General features: G+C 46.9%; 1 protein-coding gene across 2 annotated transcripts in view; it reads right to left on the bottom strand.

The window, feature by feature from the left end:
* UBN2 (ubinuclein 2) overlaps positions 1-20557 on the bottom strand; it is a 155246-nt gene that overhangs the window by 32987 nt on the left and 101702 nt on the right. For both annotated transcript variants that reach the window (XM_069737072.1, XM_069737073.1), the window contains 4 exons: positions 5296-5409; positions 4814-4957; positions 4683-4733; positions 173-215 (listed from right to left, as the gene is read on the bottom strand). In XM_069737072.1, coding sequence (XP_069593173.1) covers positions 173-215; positions 4683-4733; positions 4814-4957; positions 5296-5409 — 352 coding nt within the window. The remainder of the gene's footprint in view (positions 1-172; positions 216-4682; positions 4734-4813; positions 4958-5295; positions 5410-20557) is intronic.

Raw genomic sequence — 20557 nt, 5'->3', positions numbered from 1 at the left:
TGGGATAATGTCGACAATTACTTCTATAAACCTTCAAAGGTTTCAACTAATTGCCAAAAACAGAAGCAGGAATCTGAATTATGAAAATGAACCAACAGAACATATTTTATGAGTAGAATAACCAATAAAATGTCAATATTGATCTTTAACTGCTAAACCTGAATATAAATACCTTAACTTTGGGCTTTGGGACCAAAATAACTTTTTTCTTCGCTCTACGAGTAAAACAGAAAAAAAACATGCACAGCTAATCAGCAAAACTAAATTAGTAATCCAAATGTAATATATTACTTTATCAGTTTGCATTGTAATGCTATAAAGACTTAAAATGGAATAATATTTGCAAATACCTCCAATTAGAAATGTAGTTCTTCTGATAACTATGTTGCTTACCCCATGTGAAGAGGATTACAGTAACTTAAGGCACCGTCACACTATACGATTTACCTACGATCACGACCAGCGATATGACCTGGCCGTGATCGTAGGTAAATCGTAGTGTGGTCGCTGGGGAGCTGTCACACAGACAGCTCTCCAGCGACCAACGATGCCAAGGTCCCTGGGTAACCAGGGTAAACATCGGGTAACTAAGCGCAGAACCGCGCTTAGTAACCCGATGTTTACCCTGGTTACAAGCGTAAAACTAAAAAAAAACAAACAGCACATACTTACATTCTGGTGTCCGTCAGGTCCCTTGCCATCTGCTTCCCGCACTCACTGACTGCCGGCAGTAAAGTGAAAGTGAAAGCACAGCCGCTGTGCTCTGCTTTCACTTTACGGCCGGCAGTCACAGTGCGGGAAGCAGACGGCAAGGGACCTGACGGACACCAGAATGTAAGTATGTGCTGTTTTTTTTAGTTTTACGCTTGTAACCAGGGTAAACATCGGGTTACTAAGCGCGGCCCTGCGCTTAGTAACCCGATGTTTACCCTGGTTACAAGCGAACGCATCGCTGGATCGCATCGCTAGATCGGTGTCACACACACCGATCTAGCGATGACAGCGGGAGATCCAGCGATGAAAGAAAGTTCTAAATGATCTGCTACGACGTAAGATTCTCAGCAGGATCCCTGATCGCTGCTGCGTGTCAGACACAGCGATATCGTAACGATATCGCTGGAACGTCACGAATCGTACCGTCGTAGCGATCAAAATGGTATAGTGTGACGGTACCCTTAAACCTCTTTCACACTTCCGTCTTTCAGCTCCCGTCGAGATACATAGATTTTTGAGAATGCAGGAACCTGCAGAAAAATTTGCAGGATCCTGCATTTTCCCATAGACTTGTATTAGCGACGGACTATGACGGATGGCCATCCGTTTCATCCATCGTGCACTGGATCCTGCGTAAAAAAAACGGTCTGTCGGGCAGAGAAAACGTTCAGAGGAACGTTTTTTCTGCACGTCGGAAAATCGGTCAGCGACGCATCCTGCGCTGCACCGTCACTGGCTACAATGAAAGCCTATGGACGCAGGACGCGTCGATGCCTGTGAAAAGCAGGAATCCAGCGACGGGGCCCATCTTCAAACTGAGCATGCGTGGAAGAATTTTCAGTCAGGGAAATTCTCTCTTGCTCGCCTTCTCTTTTTACTATTGATGCTGCCTACGCAGCATCAATAGTAACAAGATATGTGAAAAATAATTAAAAAAATAAATCGCAATCGCGTTACCGATGCTTCCGGCAGCTAGCGTTCCTAGTAATACATTGCGAAATCTTGCGAGAAGTCGCGGTCTCGGGATTTCGCAATGTATTACAAGGAACGCTAGCTGAGCATCGGTAATGCTGCGCGGGACGCCGGTAGGTGAGAATAATGCGATTTTTAAAAAAAATTATTTTTAACCTCGTTTGTGTTGTGTATGCATACACAACAGGTGCACATAGCCTCGACGGGTCCGTCAGAAAGACGGGTCCAGTGCACCCGTCACATATGTTTTGACACACGTCCATCGCTACGTCTCGGCGACACAGCAGGATGGGAGAGTCCCGACAGAAGCGTGAAAGAAGCCTTAGGTATCCATGGAGACAGTTGATCAGCAGTGATGAGCGAACGTGTTTGGATAGGGTGTTATCCGAGCATGCTCGGGTGCTAACCGAATGACTGTCGACCTCGAAAAATATGTCAGAGTCCCCGTGGCTGTTCGAAGATATGATTTGTGGCTTAACAAATAGGCAATCCCCGCATGTCCTGTGACTGTCGAACAACGGCGAGACATGCAGCCGCAGGGACTCTAACATATTTTTTGAGCACACCAAAGTCACCGAGTTAGCACCAGAGAATGATCAGATAACATCTTATCCCAGCACGCTTGTTCATTACTATTAGTTAGTGGTTGGGTCGTAACCATGAATACCTAAGCTATTGCAATGCCCTGCACATGGGGTGAGCAACATAGCTCATTAGAAGGACTATACTTAATTTCTATTTGGCGGTATTCGCTAATATTAGGGTACCGTCACACAGTGAAATTTTGATCGCTACAACGGTACGATCCGTGACGCTCCAGCGTCATAACAATATCGCTCCAGCGTCGTAGACTGCTGTCACACTTTGCAATGTACGACGCTGGAGCGATAATTTCATGACTTATGTGCGATGTAGAAGCCGTTGGTTACTATGCGCACATCGTATACGATATATGTTACACCATGCGATCATGCCGCCACAGCGGGACACTAGACGACGAAAGAAAGTTTCAAACGATCTGCTACGACGTACGATTCTCAGTGGGGTCCCTGATCGCAGGAGCGTGTCAGACATTGCGATATCGCTCGAACGTCACAGATATATCGCTCGAACGTCACGAATCGTGCCGTCGTAGCGATCAAAATTTCACTGTGTGACGGTACCCTTAGGATAGGATCTTGGAGATGGGAATATCCATTTAAAGGGCTGCTAGTGGCGATTTGCTTACTTCCTGTGACATTAAGCAGACAGAGCAGTTTCTTCTCTTCCACCCCGCTCTGCTGACATGGCGTCACTGCAATCGTCATGTTAATTGACTGTCGGCTCTCCATTACCCAAGTCAGTGTGGGTTATATTGCAAGAGTTGGCGCACGAGCAGTGCAACGATTTCAGAAAGTGACTAATTTCCAGCGTCACTAACAGACTTCTCTCACTATACTGCTCATGCAATGTAACTCGCCGTCAATCAGCATAATGACGGCAGTGATGTCCCATAGACAAAGCAAAGCATAAGTGAAGGACCTGCGCTGTCTACAAACGTTGTAGGAAGCGTTAGAATTGCCGCAAGGAGCAGTTTTCTGACCACCCTGATTCCGGAGAGCAGAACAAGCAGGTAGATAGCAACTACCTATTGATCATTACTTGGCCACATAGAATATATAAAAAGTGCTGGATAATCCCTTCACAAAAGGTATTGCTTTACATTAAAAAAATCTAAATAAATAAAAATAGAAAATAAAGAAAACCGTGAACAGGCTCCAAATACCTTTCCTACCTCAGTGAGTGTTTATGATGAAAACGTTTTGCAGTTTTCCCTAAATCATTGCTGGGTAGGTGAAAAGCAGTAAAAGGCTTTGATTTCTTTCAAAAAGAACCATTGAAGCCGTGTTGAGGCGATAAAGGTCAGTAGGTTGAGGCTCAGGACTGCACTGGTTTTAAAGAGAACCTGTCAGCAGAATTTAGTCCTATAAACTAAAGACATTGCGATAACGGCGCTGTGATGCTGACTAATATGATGCCTGATGTGTAGGGATCCGCTCAGTGGCTGCTGAATACTCACCTTGTGGAGTTTTCAGAAAATGATGTCTAGCTTGCTTCAGTGTGGGACGTGGGTGCAGCGTTGTTTTCTCGTTCGCCAACACCAGATTCCACTGTTTCTTGCGCAGGTCACTGATTATTCAGTGACCTGCCTCCTTTTTTAAATTTTGAGCCGCCACCATCACTGTGAGGGTGGCATGTGGGCAGGACTTCAATAAAATGGTACTGGAAGCAGCGCATGCTCAAATTGAGAATTTGACCCTGAAATGAGCAGAGATCTTGAGCTGCGCATGTGTCACCTCCGGCGCCATTTTACTGAGCCCTGCACACAGGACACCGGCTCCCACTGCGCACGCGCCGCCACACAATGATGGCGGCAGAGCGGAATTTTAAAACATTAGGATAGGATCTTGGAGTTGGCAATACCCCTTTAAGTGTCTGCTCAGATTTGAACACCGCTCATCCTCCAATGTTTAAGCAGTAATCCACCGCCTTATGCAGTGGTCACACGCCTGTCGTGTCAGATGATGGAAATATCAGACCCACAGGGGAACAGGAGCTGCATTCACAAACCCGTGAATTTCAGAGCTAAATATCTCAACTTTCCCTGTTTGCACAAAGCTTTCTATGGTCATTTGCATGGTCACAAAGGAGTGAAATATGCCGGGTTGTAGAGACCTCAATTAATGGTTAACAAAACATCTCACTATCATATAGGTGCTGAACTGTCTGGAGTGTGACAGACTACAAAGAGTTTACTTTGCTTTCATAGTGACCATCAGACTGATGAATGGTCCCTGGACTTTAATTCAGACTGTGTATTGTGTGAAACCCATATCACGGCCTATTTTATGAAATTAATCTTTTCTATAGAGGATACCCGCATCTACCTATCACATCTGAGGCCTCACACAATTGGCACTAAATGGAGACTCTGGTCTCATGCGGTATATACTTACGGAGCAGAAGTGAGGTGATTATGTACACTGCGACTCTCCTTGAAAAGCAGTCTATAGAATAGAAGAAAGGCAAACGGCATTAACGTTAAGTCGTGCATTGATCATACAGCACAACCGTGTGACTCCATTACCTGGACTGCATCCAGCCTTTTGGCCACAATGGTTTCACTTCAGTTTCCATAAAGTTCTTCAGATAGTCTTCTGCAGTCTGACTTTTATTAGGCTCGAGCTCGTAGCACCCCAGTTTAATCTTTACTAGATTGCACAGTAAATTCCTAATAGGCGATGAAGGGAAAAACAAGCGTTAGTTTCTAGCAGCCACAATCACGTGACTTAATATGCCTAGAAATGAAAGCACGTCCTACCTATGGTGTCCCCCCATGTCCTAGCAGAGTGTATGCTTGTGAGCAGGGCCCTCACCGCTACAGGAACTGATCAACTAGGTTACTCTGTATTGTCTTTGTCTATACATGTTTCTGCCTAATTGTAAAGTGATGCACAATATGTTGGTGCTATATTAATACAATTATTATTATTGGCAGGCAGCAGGATAGGGAGGTTCCCTCCTCTTCATCACTTAGTGCTAGAAGTTATTGTCTTTGTGTGACATTACCTTATTGTGTCATCCCAGTAGAACTTTTTTCTTGGACCCATCACTCTCTTTCCAGGCTTCTCTTCATCTTCATCCTCTGAAGGGTTACGGTCACGATCATCATCAGCTTGATGCCTATAGATGAAAAACACAAAACCAAGCCGACATTCAGAGAACCTTTTACCAGTCAGAGCTTGATAAACTGACCCCATCATGGAATAATGGCTGCAGAGTTTATATCTCTTTTAATCTCTCGTCTGTGTGGCGGTGATATTAGCTAGTAAAGTTTATATGCCAATTTTCACTAAGTCCAAGGGAAGTTATAATGCAATTTCTGGAGGCATGTATGGTACTTTTCCCCGCAGGACTTTGTCCAATCATAGGCAGGAGGCATCACACAAATGAAAAAAAACAACAACAGCACACCCAGATAATTGTCTGCGATTACAAGCAGTGAAGGACAGTAGAGCAGAGCTGTGTGTCATTACAAATAACTCCGCAGCTCTCATCTTACTGCAGTCAGCGTGGGGGAGGGGGAAGGCTGTGCAATATACTACGTGGCTGGGCAATATACTACGTGCCTGGGCAATATACTATGTGGACATGCATATTCTAGAATACCCGATGCGTTAGAATTGGGCCACCATCTAGTAGGGAAATAATTATGGAATTACTCAATTCTGAGGAAAAAATTCTGGAATCATGAAAAACAAAACAAACAAAAAAACACTCCAAAACATCACTAAGATTTTGTTACACCACCTCTCCTCTGGCTTTTATAACAGCTTACAGTCTCTGACAACATCAATCTGGGTCCAACTTTCTCTGATTGCTGTTGCCAAATCAGCTTTGCAGGTTGGAGCCTTGTCATGGACCATTTTCTTCAACTTCCACCAAAGATTTTCAATTGGATTGAGATACGGACTATTTGCAGCTATGACATTGACCTTATGTGTCTTTTTTCAAGGAATGTTTACAGTTTTTGCTCTATGGCAAGATGCATTATCTTGAAATAGGGATTTTTGGTTACGCACCGTAAAATCCTTTTCTCCAAGACGCTCATTGGGGGGACACAGGACTGTGGGTGTATGCTTCTGCCGCCAGGAGGCTGACACTAAGTAAACTTAAAAAAAAAAAAGTTAGCTCCTCCTCCAACGTATACACCCTGACACTGGCTACCAGAGACTCCAATTTGGTGCAGAAAGCAGTAGGAGAACAAAAAAACACAAAAAATAATATAACAGCATAAATACAGAAACCTTATGTCTAGAAAAGATCCTACTGACTAATGTAATCAGATATAACCAAAGCAGCCATAAGGCTACCAGGGAGGGAGCTGTGTCCCCCAATGAGCGTCTTGGAGAAAAGGATTTTACGGTGAGTAACCAAAAATCCCTATTTCTCCTTCGCCTCATTGGGGGACACAGGACTGTGGGATGTCCTAAAGTGGAAGTCCCTGGGTGGGAAAAATCACTCACCAGAAAAAGACATCCAGATAATGTTTGTCTATAAATGCGCCACTGCCGCTTGAAGAATTCTTCTACCCAGACTTGCATCTGCAGAGGTCTGGGAATGGACATTATAATGTTTGACAAATGTATGCAGACTAGACCAGGTCGCAGCCTTGCAAACCTGTTCTGCTGAGGCCTGGTGCCGAACGGCCCAGGAAGCCCCCACTGCTCTAGTCGAATGAGCCTGGATTCCGGCCGGAACCGTCATGCCCATGGAGCGATAAGCCTCCTGAATGGTCGCCCTTATCCATCTGGCCAGGGTAGATTTTGAAGCCGCGCATCCCTTCCTGCGACCCTGCGGAAGGACAAACAGAGCATCCGTCTGGCGAAAGGGGGCCGTACGGGAAACGTACCTCCTCAGAGCCCTCACCAGATCCAACGTATGGAGAGCTTTTTCTACACGGTGCGTAGGTGCCGGACAAAAAGAGGGCAGAACAATATCTTCATTAATGTGAAATGATGAAACAACCTTCGGCAAAAAGGACGGTGCTGGTCTGAGCACCACCTTGTCCTGATGAAATCGCAAAAAAGGAGGAGGACGACAAGAAAGAGCTGCCAGCTCCGATACCCGTCTTATGGACGTTATGGCCACTAAAAATACAACTTTCCAAGAGAGAAACATCAAAGAAACCTCTTGAAGAGGCTCAAAAGGAGCATCCTGTAAAGCCCTTAAGACCAGATTAAGGTCCCAAGCTTCCAAAGGAGTCTTATAAGGAGGGACCTTATGAGCGACTCCCTGGAAAAAAGTCCTGACTTGACGATTAGGAGCAATCCTGCGTTGAAAAAGTACTGATAAAGCCGAAACCTGCCTTTTAAGGGTACTTGGAGCAAGCCCAGAATCCAGGCCTGCTTGAAGGAAGGCTAGAATGTTTGGAACGGAGAAACGCAGAGGGGGCAGCCCGCGTTCTCTACACCAGGAAAGAAACACCTTCCAAGTGTGATAATAAATCCTGGCCGAAACGGACTTGCGTGCACTGATCATGGTATCAGCCACTTCTTGAGAAAAACCAGCCTGAGTTAAAACCCAAGATTCAACGGCCAGGCCGTCAAACGTAGGACCTCTGAGTTCTGGTGGTAGATCGGCCCTTGAGATAGAAGATCTGGCCGATCGGGGAGCCGCCAAGGAACCCCGGCTAGAAGTTGTACCAGGTCTGCATACCAGGTCCGTCGTGGCCAATCCGGAGCGATCAGGATGGCCGGCACTCTCTCTGATTTGATCTTCTTGATTACTCTCGGGAGCAGTGCCAGAGGAGGGAACAGATAAGAGAGATGAAATTGGTTCCAAGACAGTACCAGCGCATCCACGGCGATAGCCTGGGGATCTCGGTACCGAGAGACAAAACTGGGCACCTTGGCATTCACCTTGGACGCCATTAGATCCACGTCTGGAGTTCCCCAAAGATGGCATATCTGCAAAAATACCTCGGGGTGGAGAGACCATTCCCCGGAGGCTAGACCCTGACGGCTTAGGAAATCTGCCGCCCAGTTTTCTTCGCCCGGAATGTGGACCGCTGAAATCACAGAGTGATTTCTCTCCGCCCAGAGTAGAATCAGTTTTACCTCCTGCATGGCTGCCTTGCTGCGGGTGCCCCCCTGGTGATTTATATAAGCTACCGCTGTGGCGTTGTCCGACTGAATCCGGACAGGGCGACCCGCCAGAAGATGGTGAAAACGTAACAAGGCTAGCCGGACCGCTCGAATCTCTAAGATATTGATGGGGAGTTCTGATTCCCGAGGAGACCAGCGTCCCTGAGCTGTGTGATGGAAGAACACTGCTCCCCAACCCAGGAGACTGGCATCTGTTGTGACCACTAGCCAATTGGTTGGGGGAAAGGACTTCCCCCTGAGTAGAGATGAGCTGTTTAGCCACCAAGCGAGAGCCTGTTTGGTCTGGAAAGACAACCGAAATTTGCGGTTGAGAGAGAGAGGATTTTTGTTCCATGCTGATAGGATTACACGTTGGAGGGGTCGAAGATGAAACTGTGCAAACGGAACCGCCTCTATGGTTGCAACCATCTTTCCTAACACCCTCATCCCGGACTGAATCGTATGAAGGTATGGTTGTAGAAGGTTCCTCACTTCCCGCCGAAGGGCTAGGACCTTGTCCTGGGGAAGGATAGTTAAGGCTTGAGAAATGTCGAAGATCATGCCCAAAAAAGATTTTTCGAGACGGCCGTAGAGATGACTTCCTTAAATTTACCAACCAACCTAGACGGGAAAGGGTGTCCAGAGTGATGTTGACATTTTCCTTGCAAGACTGAAATGTCGGTCCCTTGATCAGCAGATCGTCTAGGTATGGCAAAACGACAATACCTCGGGAGTGCAGAATGGACACCACAGTCGACATGACTTTTGTGAACACCCTGGGAGCGGAAGCCAGACCGAAAGGTAATGCCGTGAACTGGAAGTGTAGATTGTTTACGGCAAACCGGAGAAATCTTTGATGGAGCAGAAAGATGGGAATATGAAGATAAGCATCCTGAATGTCTACGGAGGCCAAAAATTCTCCCTTTTCCAGAGAGGCGATGACTGACCGCAGAGACTCTATCCGAAAGTGTCGAATGCGGACAAACTTGTTTAAGAGTTTGAGATCTAGGATAGGCCTCACTGCTCCATCCTTTTTGGGCACTACAAAAAGATTGGAATAAAAGCCCTGGAATCTTTCTTCCTTTGGAACAGGAGAAATGACACCGCTGATACGGAGAGACTCTACGGAATTGAACAAGCTTTGACGAAGAGATTTGCACTTGGGAAGACGGGATGGGAAAACCGGGGAGGAGGAAGACAGACCAGCTCTATTTTGTAACCTGAAGATATGAGCTCTGCCACCCACTGGTCATGGATTACCTTAAGCCAGACCTGGCAAAATAAAAGTAGACGTCCGCCTACCCTTTTGGAGATGCCCGGAAGTGGCCTCCAGTCACTTGGCCGAAAATCTTTGCGTCCTAGATCCTCTAGATCTAGAAGACTGGGGACGCATTCTTCCCCCCTGGCTGGCCGTATAAGGGGTCCGACCGTCTCAGTCCTGATTGGGCCGACCCTGCGCAGGAGAACCTGATGCTGGGGCCCATCTGACATAGCGAAAGGTTCTAAAGCGAGCCTGAAAATGGCGCCGAAAAGGCTGTCTGGCCCTCTGCTGAGGAAGGAACTTACTTTTCCCTCCTGTGGAGTCAGAAATGAGCTGATCCAGCTTTTCTCCGAACAAACGACCACTCTGATACGGCAGGGATGTAAGAGATTTCTTAGAGGTAGAATCAGCCCGCCAGGACCTTAACCAAAGGGCCCTTCTGATGGCAATAGCATTAGATGCAGCCGAGGAAGCACAATCTGCCGCATCCAGAGATGCGTTAATCAGATAGCTACCGGCCATAGCTACCTGAGAAGACATTTCAGCCAATTCTGCTGACACATTACCTTCCTGGAGAGCCTTAGATAACGAGTCAGACCAAGATATCATAGCCCTGGCAACCCAGGTTGCCGCAAAAGAAGGAAAAAGTGCTGAGCTTGAGGCCTCAAAGACGGAACGAGCCAAGCTCTCTATAAGACGATCCGTAGGATCCTTAATCGATGAGCCATTAGGGAGAGATAGTAACGTGTTAGAGGCTAAACGGGACACTGGAGGATCTACAGAAGGATTTTCTGCCCAATCACTACAAAGTTCCGAAGCAAAAGGATACCTAGCCTTCAGAGCTCTTTGCCCTGAAAAGCGTTTGTCCGGGTGCTCCCTATTGCGTCGAATCAGGTCCTCGAACTCAGGATGAGAGGAAAAAACCCTATGGGCCTGTTTAGACCGCTTAAATGAGACCTTATGATCAGAGGAAGAGACGAGCTCGTCTTCTATCCCCAAAGACTGATTGACAGCTTCAATTAGGCTGTCTACTGACTCCTGAAACCAAGGTTTATCAAAATTAAGAGACCCTTCTGACTCGTAGTCAGTCTCAACTTCACAGCTTTCTGCAGGGGAAGGAGAGCGAGATACGGAACTCCAGGATGCGGAAGCACCTGAGTGCCTGGGAGACGCTTTGCGAATCCGCTTTCCATGCGTCTGTCGAGTGAGAGCGCGCCCCCTGCAGGCCGCAGACTCCTGAGACCCCGAGGCCCTCTCTGAGACAGGCGGATTACCGGTCCCGACCGCCGGGGTCTGCAGTGATTTGATCGCTTCAGTAAGGGACGCCATGGATTGTGACAAGGACGTGACCCATTCCGGTGGAGCTACCACAGCATCTGGCTGAGGGACCGGAGCTGGAGAGACTACTGGAGGACTGGCAGGGGGGGGCTCCTGGACATGTTCAGGGTCACAGGCCTCACAAAGGCGATTACTTTGGGTGTGCGGAAAAAGGGCATTACAAGATACACAACCGGTAAAAAGAACCGTGTGAGTCTTAACCTTTCTAGACATAATGATCCGTAATGCTATACCCAGGGCCAGAGACTGGGAAAAAAAGGAATGCTTCAGTCCTACAGAGATGGATCCTGACAGCACGATACTCCAAACGTGCTGCCTTATATGTCCAGCAGGCTATAGGGGGGGAGGGACCGCCAAACTAAGCCGCAGCCTAGAGCAGGCCCGAAGCCGCGGCCTAAATTTCCCCCTGAGAGACCGGAGAAACCGGAACCGGACGTGACGCGCCGGAAGGGGCGGAGCCCCGCAGCGCAGCCTGCCGCCCAGAAGTCCCGGGCTCCAGGAACAGCCCCACGCCTGCAGTGAGCCAGGCAGAGCCGAAGCCTCCGGAGGAACAGCGGCGCCGATCTCTCTACACCGCGGCGCCGCTCCGGCAAAAAAAGGACGCCAGCCTCACCCGGAGTCGGACCACCGCACTACCCAGGGCCAGCGCAACAGGTACTCAGGAGCCCCCCCTGACACACCACACTCAGCGAGGGGTGGAAAGAATGACGGTGCAGGCACTCAAACTCCATTATCCCAGGATAAGGAGAGGGACCGTCCTCCACCCCAGCTAACACCCCCGGCAGGGGTGTAGAAAACCGGGGGGAACACACGGACGTCTAGGTGCACCTGTACAGCCTGGGGTCTAGATACCTCAGGGTGGTCAGGGCCAAGTCCAGTGAAAAATCCCACGTAGCGGGGAAGGATACGTGGAGTAGTATCACACGTGCTTGCCCGTTGAGGATTTGGGGAGATCGGACCCTCAAAAAGGTCCGTCGCCCCCTCAATCCAAAAGTTGAAAGTCGGGTCCAAAAAATCCAGGACCCAGAGATGTGCCTCCTTGAGACACTAAGCATAAACTGGAGTCTCTGGTAGCCAGTGTCAGGGTGTATACGTTGGAGGAGGAGCTAACTTTTTTTTTTTAAGTTTACTTAGTGTCAGCCTCCTGGCGGCAGAAGCATACACCCACAGTCCTGTGTCCCCCAATGAGGCGAAGGAGAAAAATGATTTCATCATCCCCAAACATCCTTTGAATTGATGGGATAAGAAAAGTGTCCAAAATATCAACATAAACTAACGCATCGGGTATTCTACAATATGCATGTCCACGTAGTATACTGCCCAGCCCACGTAGTATACTGCCCAGCCACGTAGTATACTGCCCAGCCACGTAGTATACTGCCCAGCCACGTAGTATACTGCCCAGCCACGTAGTATACTGCCCAGCCACGTAGTATACTGCCCAGCCACGTAGTATACTGCCCAGCCACGTAGTATACTGCCCAGCCACGTAGTATACTGCCCAGCCACGTAGTATACTGCCCAGCCACGTAGTATACTGCCCAGCCACGTAGTATACTGCCCAGCCACGTAGTATACAGCACAAACACGTAGTATATTGCCCAGTCAAGTAGTAGATTGGCCAGCGACGTAGTATACAGCACAGAGCCACGTAGTATACAGCACAGACATGTAGTGTATTGCCCAGTCACGTAGTATATAGCACAGAGCCACGTAGTATGCAGCACAGAGCCACGTAGTATATTGCCCATTCACGTAGTATATAACACTGCCCACGCAGTATATAACAGTGGCCACAAAATATCTAGCACAGCCCACAGAGTATATCACATAGCCCACATAGTATATAACACTGCCTATGTAGTATACAGCACAGAGCCACGCAGTATGTAGCACAGCCCACATAGTATACAGCAGTGTGGGCACCATATCCCTGATTAAAAAATAATTAAAATAAAAAATAGTTATATACTCACCCTCCGGCGGGATCCACCGAAGCTCCGGCGATACGCGCACGGCTGCCGCCATCTTCCGTTCCCAGGATGCATTGCGAAATTACCCAGATGACTTAGCGGTCTCGCAAGACCGCTAAGTATTCTGGGTAATTTCACAATGCATCTATGGGAAAGGAAGATGGCGGAGGCCGTGCGCGGCTCAGCGGACAACGGAGGATGAGTATAGCAGGTTTTTTGGTTTTTAATATTTTTGACATTACATTTTTTTACTGTTGACGCTGCATAGGCAACATCAATAGTAAAAACTTGGTCACACAGGGTTAATAGCGGCAGTAACGGAGTGAGTTACCCGCGGCATAATGTGGTCCGTTACCGCTGGCATTAACCCTGTGTGAGCGGTGACTGCGGGGAGTATGGAGCGGGCGCCGACTGCAAGGAAGTAGGGTGGGACTAATCGGACTGTGGTCGTCGCTGATTGGTCGCGGCAGCCATGACAGGCAGCTGGCAAGACCAATCAGCGACTTTGATTCCATGACAGACAGAGGCCGCGACCAATGAATAACCGTGACAGACAGAAGGACAGACAGACAAAGACGTAAGTGACCCTTAGACAATTATATAGTAGACTAGATGGTGGCCCGATTCTAACGCATCAGGTATTCTAGAATATGTATGTATATAGCAGCCACATAGTATATAGGAGCCATGTAGTATATGGCATACAAATAGTACGTGGCATGTGCTATATAGTATGTGGCTGCTATATGCATACATATTGTAGAATACCAGATGCGTTAATACAGGCCATGCAATATATAACACAGCCCAAACAGTATATAACACAGCCAACGTACTATATAACAGCCCACGCAGTATATAGCAGCAAACGTAGTATATAACACAGGCAACGTAGTATATAACACAGGCAACGTAGTATATAACACAGGCCACGCAATATATAGCACAGGCCACGCAATACAAAACACAGACCACATAGTATGTAACACTGGCCACGTAGTATATAGCAGCCATGTAGTATATAGCACTGCCCACGTAGTATATAGCAGCCATGTAGTATATAGTACTGTCCACATAGTATATAGCAGCCATGTAGTATATAGTACTGCCCACGTAGTATATAGCACTGCCCACGTAGTATATAGCAGCCATGTAGTATATAACGCAGCCCACGTAGTATATATCAGCCATGTAGTATATAGTACTGCCCACGTAGTATATAGCAGCCATGTAGTATATAGTACTGCCCACGTAGTATATAGCAGCCACGTAGTATATAGTACTGTCCACGTAGTATAGAGCAGCCATGTAGTATATAGTACTGTCCACGTAGTATATAGCAGCCATGTAGTATATAGTACTGCCCACGTAGTATATAGCAGCCATGTACTATATAGCAGCCATGTAGTATATAGTACTGCCCACGTAGTATAAAGCAGCCATGTAGTATATAGTACTGTCCACGTAGTATATAGCAGCCATGTAGTATATAGTACTGCCCACGTTGTATATAGCAGCCATGTAGTATATAGTACTGCCCACGTAGTATATAGCAGCCATGTAGTATATAACGCAGCCCACGCAGTATTTAGCAGTGTGGGCACATATCCCTGTAAAAAAAAAAAAGAATTAAAATAAAAAATAGTTACATACTCACCCCCTGGGATCCAACGGCGCTCTGGCGATGGGCGCGCGGCTGGCGCCATCTTCCGTTCCCAGGATGCATTGCGAAATTACCCAGAAGACTTAGCGGTCTAATTTCGCAATGCATCTCTGGGACCGGAATCTGGCGGAAGGCGCATCGTCAGACTACGGAGGGTGAGTATAGCAGGTTTTTTTTTCTAATTATTATTATTAACATTAGATTTTTTTTTTTTTACTATTGACGCTGCATAGGCAGCATCAATAGTAAAACGTTGGGGACACAGGGTTAATAACAGCGGTAACAGAATGCATAACCCGCTGCATAACGAAGTCCGTCACCGCTGGCATTACCCTGTGTGAGCGGTGACCGGAGCACTAACTGATGGAGCGAGCGGGCGTCGGGCACTAACTGCAGGGAAGTAGGGAGGGACTAAATCGGACTGTGCCCGTCGCTGAGTGGTCGCGGCAGCCATGACAGGCAGCTGGGGAGACCAATCAGCGACTTGGATTCCATGACAGACAGAGGCCGCAACCAATGAATATCCGTGACCGACAGAAAGACGGAAGTGACCCTTAGACAATTATATAGTAGATGTAATGATAGCCATCTCCCCAGTGCCTTTACCTGACATGCTGCCCCATATCATCAATGACTGTGGAAATATGCATGTTCTCTTTAGGCAGTCATCTTTATAAATCTCACTGGAACGGCACCAAACAAAAGTTCCAGCATCATCACCTTGCCCAATGCAGATTCATGATTGATCACTGAATATGACTTTCATACCGTCATCCACAGTCCACGATTGCTTTTCCTTAGCCCATTGTATCCTTGTTTCTTCTGTTTAGGCGTTAATGATGGCTTTCATTTAGCTTTTCTTTATATAAATCCCATTTCCTTTAGGTGGTTTCTTACAGTTCGGTCAGACGTCACTCAAGTCTTCTTGGCGCCGCATCCTCGGCTCTGTTTGTTTTGAAATCTGCGGCTCCTGTGCTTTTATCTTGCCTGGGGCAGGCGCAGTGAGCGCTGCCCGTCTGTCCTCATATGCAGTCTCACTGACTGTGCCTGTGCGGCCGCCCTGCTTGTGAATCCCAGCCCCGCAGTGTCTTATGATTTATTCACACTGCGGGGCTGGGATTCCTGGGCATGCGCACTGCGACCTGGGTGAGTGGCTTAGACACGCAGTGCGCATGCCCAGGAATCCCAGCCCCGCAGTGTGAATAAATCATAAGACACTGCGGGGCTGGGATTCACAGGCAGGGCGGCCACACAGGCACAGTCAGTGAGACTGCATATGAGGACAGACGGGCAGTGCTCACTGCGCCTGCCCCAGGCAAGACAAAAGAGCGCAGGCGCCGGCAGATTTAAAAACAAACAGAGCCGAGGAGGCGGCGCCTGGCGCCAAGAAGACTTGAGTGACGGCTGTGAGGAGTCTGCAGCAGGGGGGAAAGACCTGCCTCCAGGACTGAAGACAGGTATTTCGGACAAATAACAAAACGGATTATTTCTGCATTTACAGCACCAATAACTAAACGAGCGACCTTGTCAGAATGCAGCATTACTGCTGCACAAGGTGGCTCTTAGTTAAAAACGCCTGGGGGGGGGGGGGGTGACAGGTTCCCTTTTTCCTACTCTGTCCATAGCGGATATACAACCATCCTGCATGCCAAGAAGTGCAAGGTCTACTGCGCTTGGTTTAATAGGGGTTTTAGACCATTTGCGTGTACAAAGTCTGATCATCACAATGTTATGCATAGGAAATAAATAACGCAGAGTGCATGTTGGTTTGGTGCCTGCACTGCCACATTCAAATAAAGTGTTTTTTTTTATTTATTTTTTATTACCGGGTTAGTAATACCGGTGTCTGATGGACACCTCTCCCTTATGAAACCCAGGGGTTGCTGGCAGCCGTTATTCCTGACAAATCATAACTGTACTCAGCCCCAACTACCATTACCCCGATTTTCCGATTGCCCTAGTGTGGTGGCAGAGACTGGCAATGCGCCAATTCTCTGGTGGCAGCTGCGGAATGGTATTTTTAGGCTGGGAAGGGTCCAACAACCAGGGACATTCCCAGCATGATATAAGCCTGCAGCTGTATGCTTTACCTTGGCTGGTAAAGAAAAATAGGAGTGGCCGCGTGCACTTTTTTCATTTATTAGCTAAACACAAGTTCAGTAAACTACACACATGGCACTAGTTATATATCTCACAAATATTTATCTTTCTATACCCGCCATATCCATCTTTACACATCTAACACCTAAACATCTGACATTTCTATTCAGCGTTCTATTCAGCGTTCTATTCCAGTACGTGTCACACAGATGACGCACACGGACAGCACCGGTACTGGTTTTTCCATTACCAGAATTATCAGGACCTTTCAAGGCGGCCTAAACAGCCTATCTATGAATAAAGTGAGTCCTCGGTAGAGTAACATATATAAATTATTATGGTTCAGGTAAAAGTAAGATTGATTAGATCATTAAGTAGTAATAATTGTGTCTATATCCAGCTTAGGATCTGCCCGCTTGCAAATGTTATCAGAAACTGAAGGTAACCTTCTGAGACTTATTTTACAGCTTGTATTCACATCTAGTGTAACAGGTAGGCTGATTAATTAATACACTATTGTCAAATAGTACTGACCTTCCATAATATATTTTCCAATTTTTACGTTGAACAAATTATATGTATTTTTTGGACTATAAAACTTCTTAGAAAAAAAAACTTGCTGAACAGAATGGTCATTTTAGGGTATGTTCACATTGAGGGAGGATTGTTTTCCAGCAGAAATGGAGCACAGACACTCCAAATCCTACTAAAAAACTTGGGAGTTTCAGCCCTCAAAACTCAGTGTTTCCATAACCTTAAAGTCTGGAGGCAGCTTCCTCTGAGGTTGATAGAAGCGCTCATATTGTGCCCTTTGTGAAAACTATTGCTGTGGCAAAGGTCTGTCTCCTCCTGCACAAGTCTGATTTATCTGATCAGCACAGGGCAGGAGAGGAAGCTAAACCTGCACATCACTAATGCTGAAGGGGACCTGCACTGTCCACGTACTGCAGAACTGAAACAGCACAACACAAGCTAAAGGACCTTCCAAGAAATCAGTCATGTGAACGGTCACATCCCTTAAGGAAACTGGAAAGTAGTGGGGATAAGGACTATGTAAGGGACACAAGGAGCAGTCTGTAAATATTACTTGTAATGTCTTGTCCATGTGCATATCCCTGGCATGTAAATGTACTGTTATGTAGATAGGGAAAGTGTAGTTCCCAAGTTTATCCACTAGGTGGGGGGGGTCAGAGTTTCAGCAAAAAGATGGTTAATGTGGGAGGAGCTAGTGACAGGGTGCAGAACAGCTGAGAATTTGAATCAGTTGGGCAGGAGCGCCCTGTTAGGACAGTCAGCTCTGCTGAAGTTCAAGGTCCAGTCAGGCAGCACCAGGCCAGGAACGCCACGAGAGAGAGAAGGAAAGCATTGAAAGAGTCACTGACAGCACAGTATAAGTGGGACTAGATGTGCTAGTAGGTGCTAGAAAAGAAGTAAGCAGTATGGACAGGTCACTCGCAATGTGGCGGCTTATTGTGTGGACGGTCAATCTAGAGACCGGGACAAAGCGGTTGAAGGGGACTCCCGCTAAAGTAAGACTGGGCACAGAGGACCGGTAAGCACGTTCCGTTCCGGAAGAGGCTTAGTAAAGATGAAGGAAAGACCGAGAAAGGAGCAGCTGTGTAATGCAGAGCCTGATATAAATGCTGACAAGCAAAGAGGAGACAGGGACAGAGAAGGAACTGTATTGTAAAGCCTGCTGTAAATCCTGAAAAGAACAGTTATGTGCATGTTTCAAATAAAGTTCGTTGTTCAAGCATTCAACGGGACTGTGTCTCTGTTTCTGTGAAATCGACTGAAGAGTCCTCTGCAGAAGAGACTGTGAAGGAGTTGGACCTGGAGACACAGGTACACTTACTAAAGGTAGTATATAATGTAGACCAGTGTTCCCCAAGTCCGGTCCTCAAGAGCCACCAACAGGTCACGTTTTCAGCATTTCCTTAGTACTGCACAGATGATAATTGCATCACCTGGACAAGCAAGCATTCAATCACCTGTGCAATACTAAGGAAATCCTGAAGACATGACCTGTTGACGGCTCTTGAGGACCGGACTTGGGGAACACTGATATAGATGGTTAGCACTCGACTAAAGACTTTTGGTATATGGTGCTAGTGAAAAGGAACCACAGGTCCCATAGTTACAGATTCAATGTAGAATCACTGCACACATACAATGGAAGAAATATGCTTCAAGTGAATGTTTATTAGTGAGGCGACAGCTAGAAGACATTTCGGCCAGAAAACGGCCTTTATCATTTAGTCGCCCTTTAAGTGAAGTGTCAGGGATCATGAGATAAGTGGTGTCACTGCCAGGTGATAGCTCATAATGCGCAATATGTCCTTTTTGGAGTGGCTTTGGATATCAGATAAGGCTGGCAGTCCGGTGTGTACCATAGGTTCATAGGGGGGCCGCTGTCCTGATATTATGCCAAGGGATCATTGGTGGCACAGTGTACGCTGTAGACACAGCCGTGTCCGGGCAGTGAGTGTCCAGGCTGTGTCAGGCCAGGGTGTGATGGAGCAGAAGTTCTCAGCCACAACTACCGCCATGGACGACCCTTACAACTACATACATGGTAAATGACTTTAAAATCAGTGTATGATGCAAGTCATAGAGGGGTGAGTGTTTAATATTGTTGTCTACAGCAGAGGGTGCCTGTAAATGTAAATATTCAGCAAAGCGGTGTGTGTACATTACATCTGTATGTAGCAGAGCTGGTGGTGCATTTGCAGTGCTTGCAGCAGTACTGTGTGTCTATTCGGCATGTAGCAGTGTGGTATGCATAACATGGATGCTGCAGAGAAACACGAACAGGAGCGGACTACACCTCTATTAGGCATTGCTTACATAGAGCCATCATTCTGCTGCGCTTTACAGACATTATCATCACTGTCCCCATTGGGGCTCACAATCTAAAATTCCCTATCAGTATGTCTATGGAGTGTGGGAGGAAACTGGAGAAACCGTGAGAAAACCCACGCAAACATGGGGAGAACATACAAACTCATAGCAGATTTTGTCCTTGGTGGGATTGGAGCCCCGGACCCCAGAGCCATTGTGTTGACCTATATTACTTCCCTTTACTGACCCCTGGTGATATCGACCTCTTTGCTTATTTAGAACCCCAGCAAATGTTTTAATAGGAAATCCTATTTTCTGAGGACTAAAACGGTTTCAAGTTATAGTAAGTTGCAGTCCTGTTGCAATTTCTTTGAAGGCAATGTTCCTGCTAGTTAAAGCATAACCGTCAATTTAATCTTTATTTCATAAACCAATAGTGCACATGAAAATAAAGACTTTGTAATAAATCTAATCAGAGAAATCTGCTTCTTTCTCGGCCAGGGCTGATCAGCCATTATAAAAATTCTCAATTCGGAGGTAAATGTGTATTCAGTGCAGACAGACTGTCCCATCACTGAGGAAGGAGATGGCGGCTGTTACTGATACACTTCTATGTAGATATGAGGAGGAGCTAGAGGCATAGATGCTCCCTTTTCCGAAAATCTACATAGAAGGGTATCAGTAACAGCCGCCATCTCCTTCCTCCGTAATGGGACAGTTTGTCTGCACTGAATACACATTTACACATCAGCTCTGGCCCAGAAAGGAGCAGATTTCCCTGATACGATTTATTATAGTCTCTTATTTTCATGTGCACTATTGGTTTATGAAATAAAGATTAAAATGACGGTCACTGTTAAAGCAAAAAGACAGCGTTCGGCTAATGCATGGACTCAGGGGTCAGGAGAGCCATGGCCAGCCTGTGCACTGCGATCAGTGATTGGACCGATTTGCACGGCCGTCTGCATGAACCCGTCACAGTTTCCTTCTATGAGCAGACACCGAACAA

This window comes from Ranitomeya imitator, chromosome 8 (genome assembly GCF_032444005.1).
Source record: "Ranitomeya imitator isolate aRanImi1 chromosome 8, aRanImi1.pri, whole genome shotgun sequence".
NCBI classification, from domain to species: Eukaryota; Metazoa; Chordata; class Amphibia; order Anura; family Dendrobatidae; genus Ranitomeya; species Ranitomeya imitator.
The sequence above is the reverse complement of the archived record's forward strand: the minus strand, read 5'-3'. Positions and strand labels throughout refer to the sequence as shown.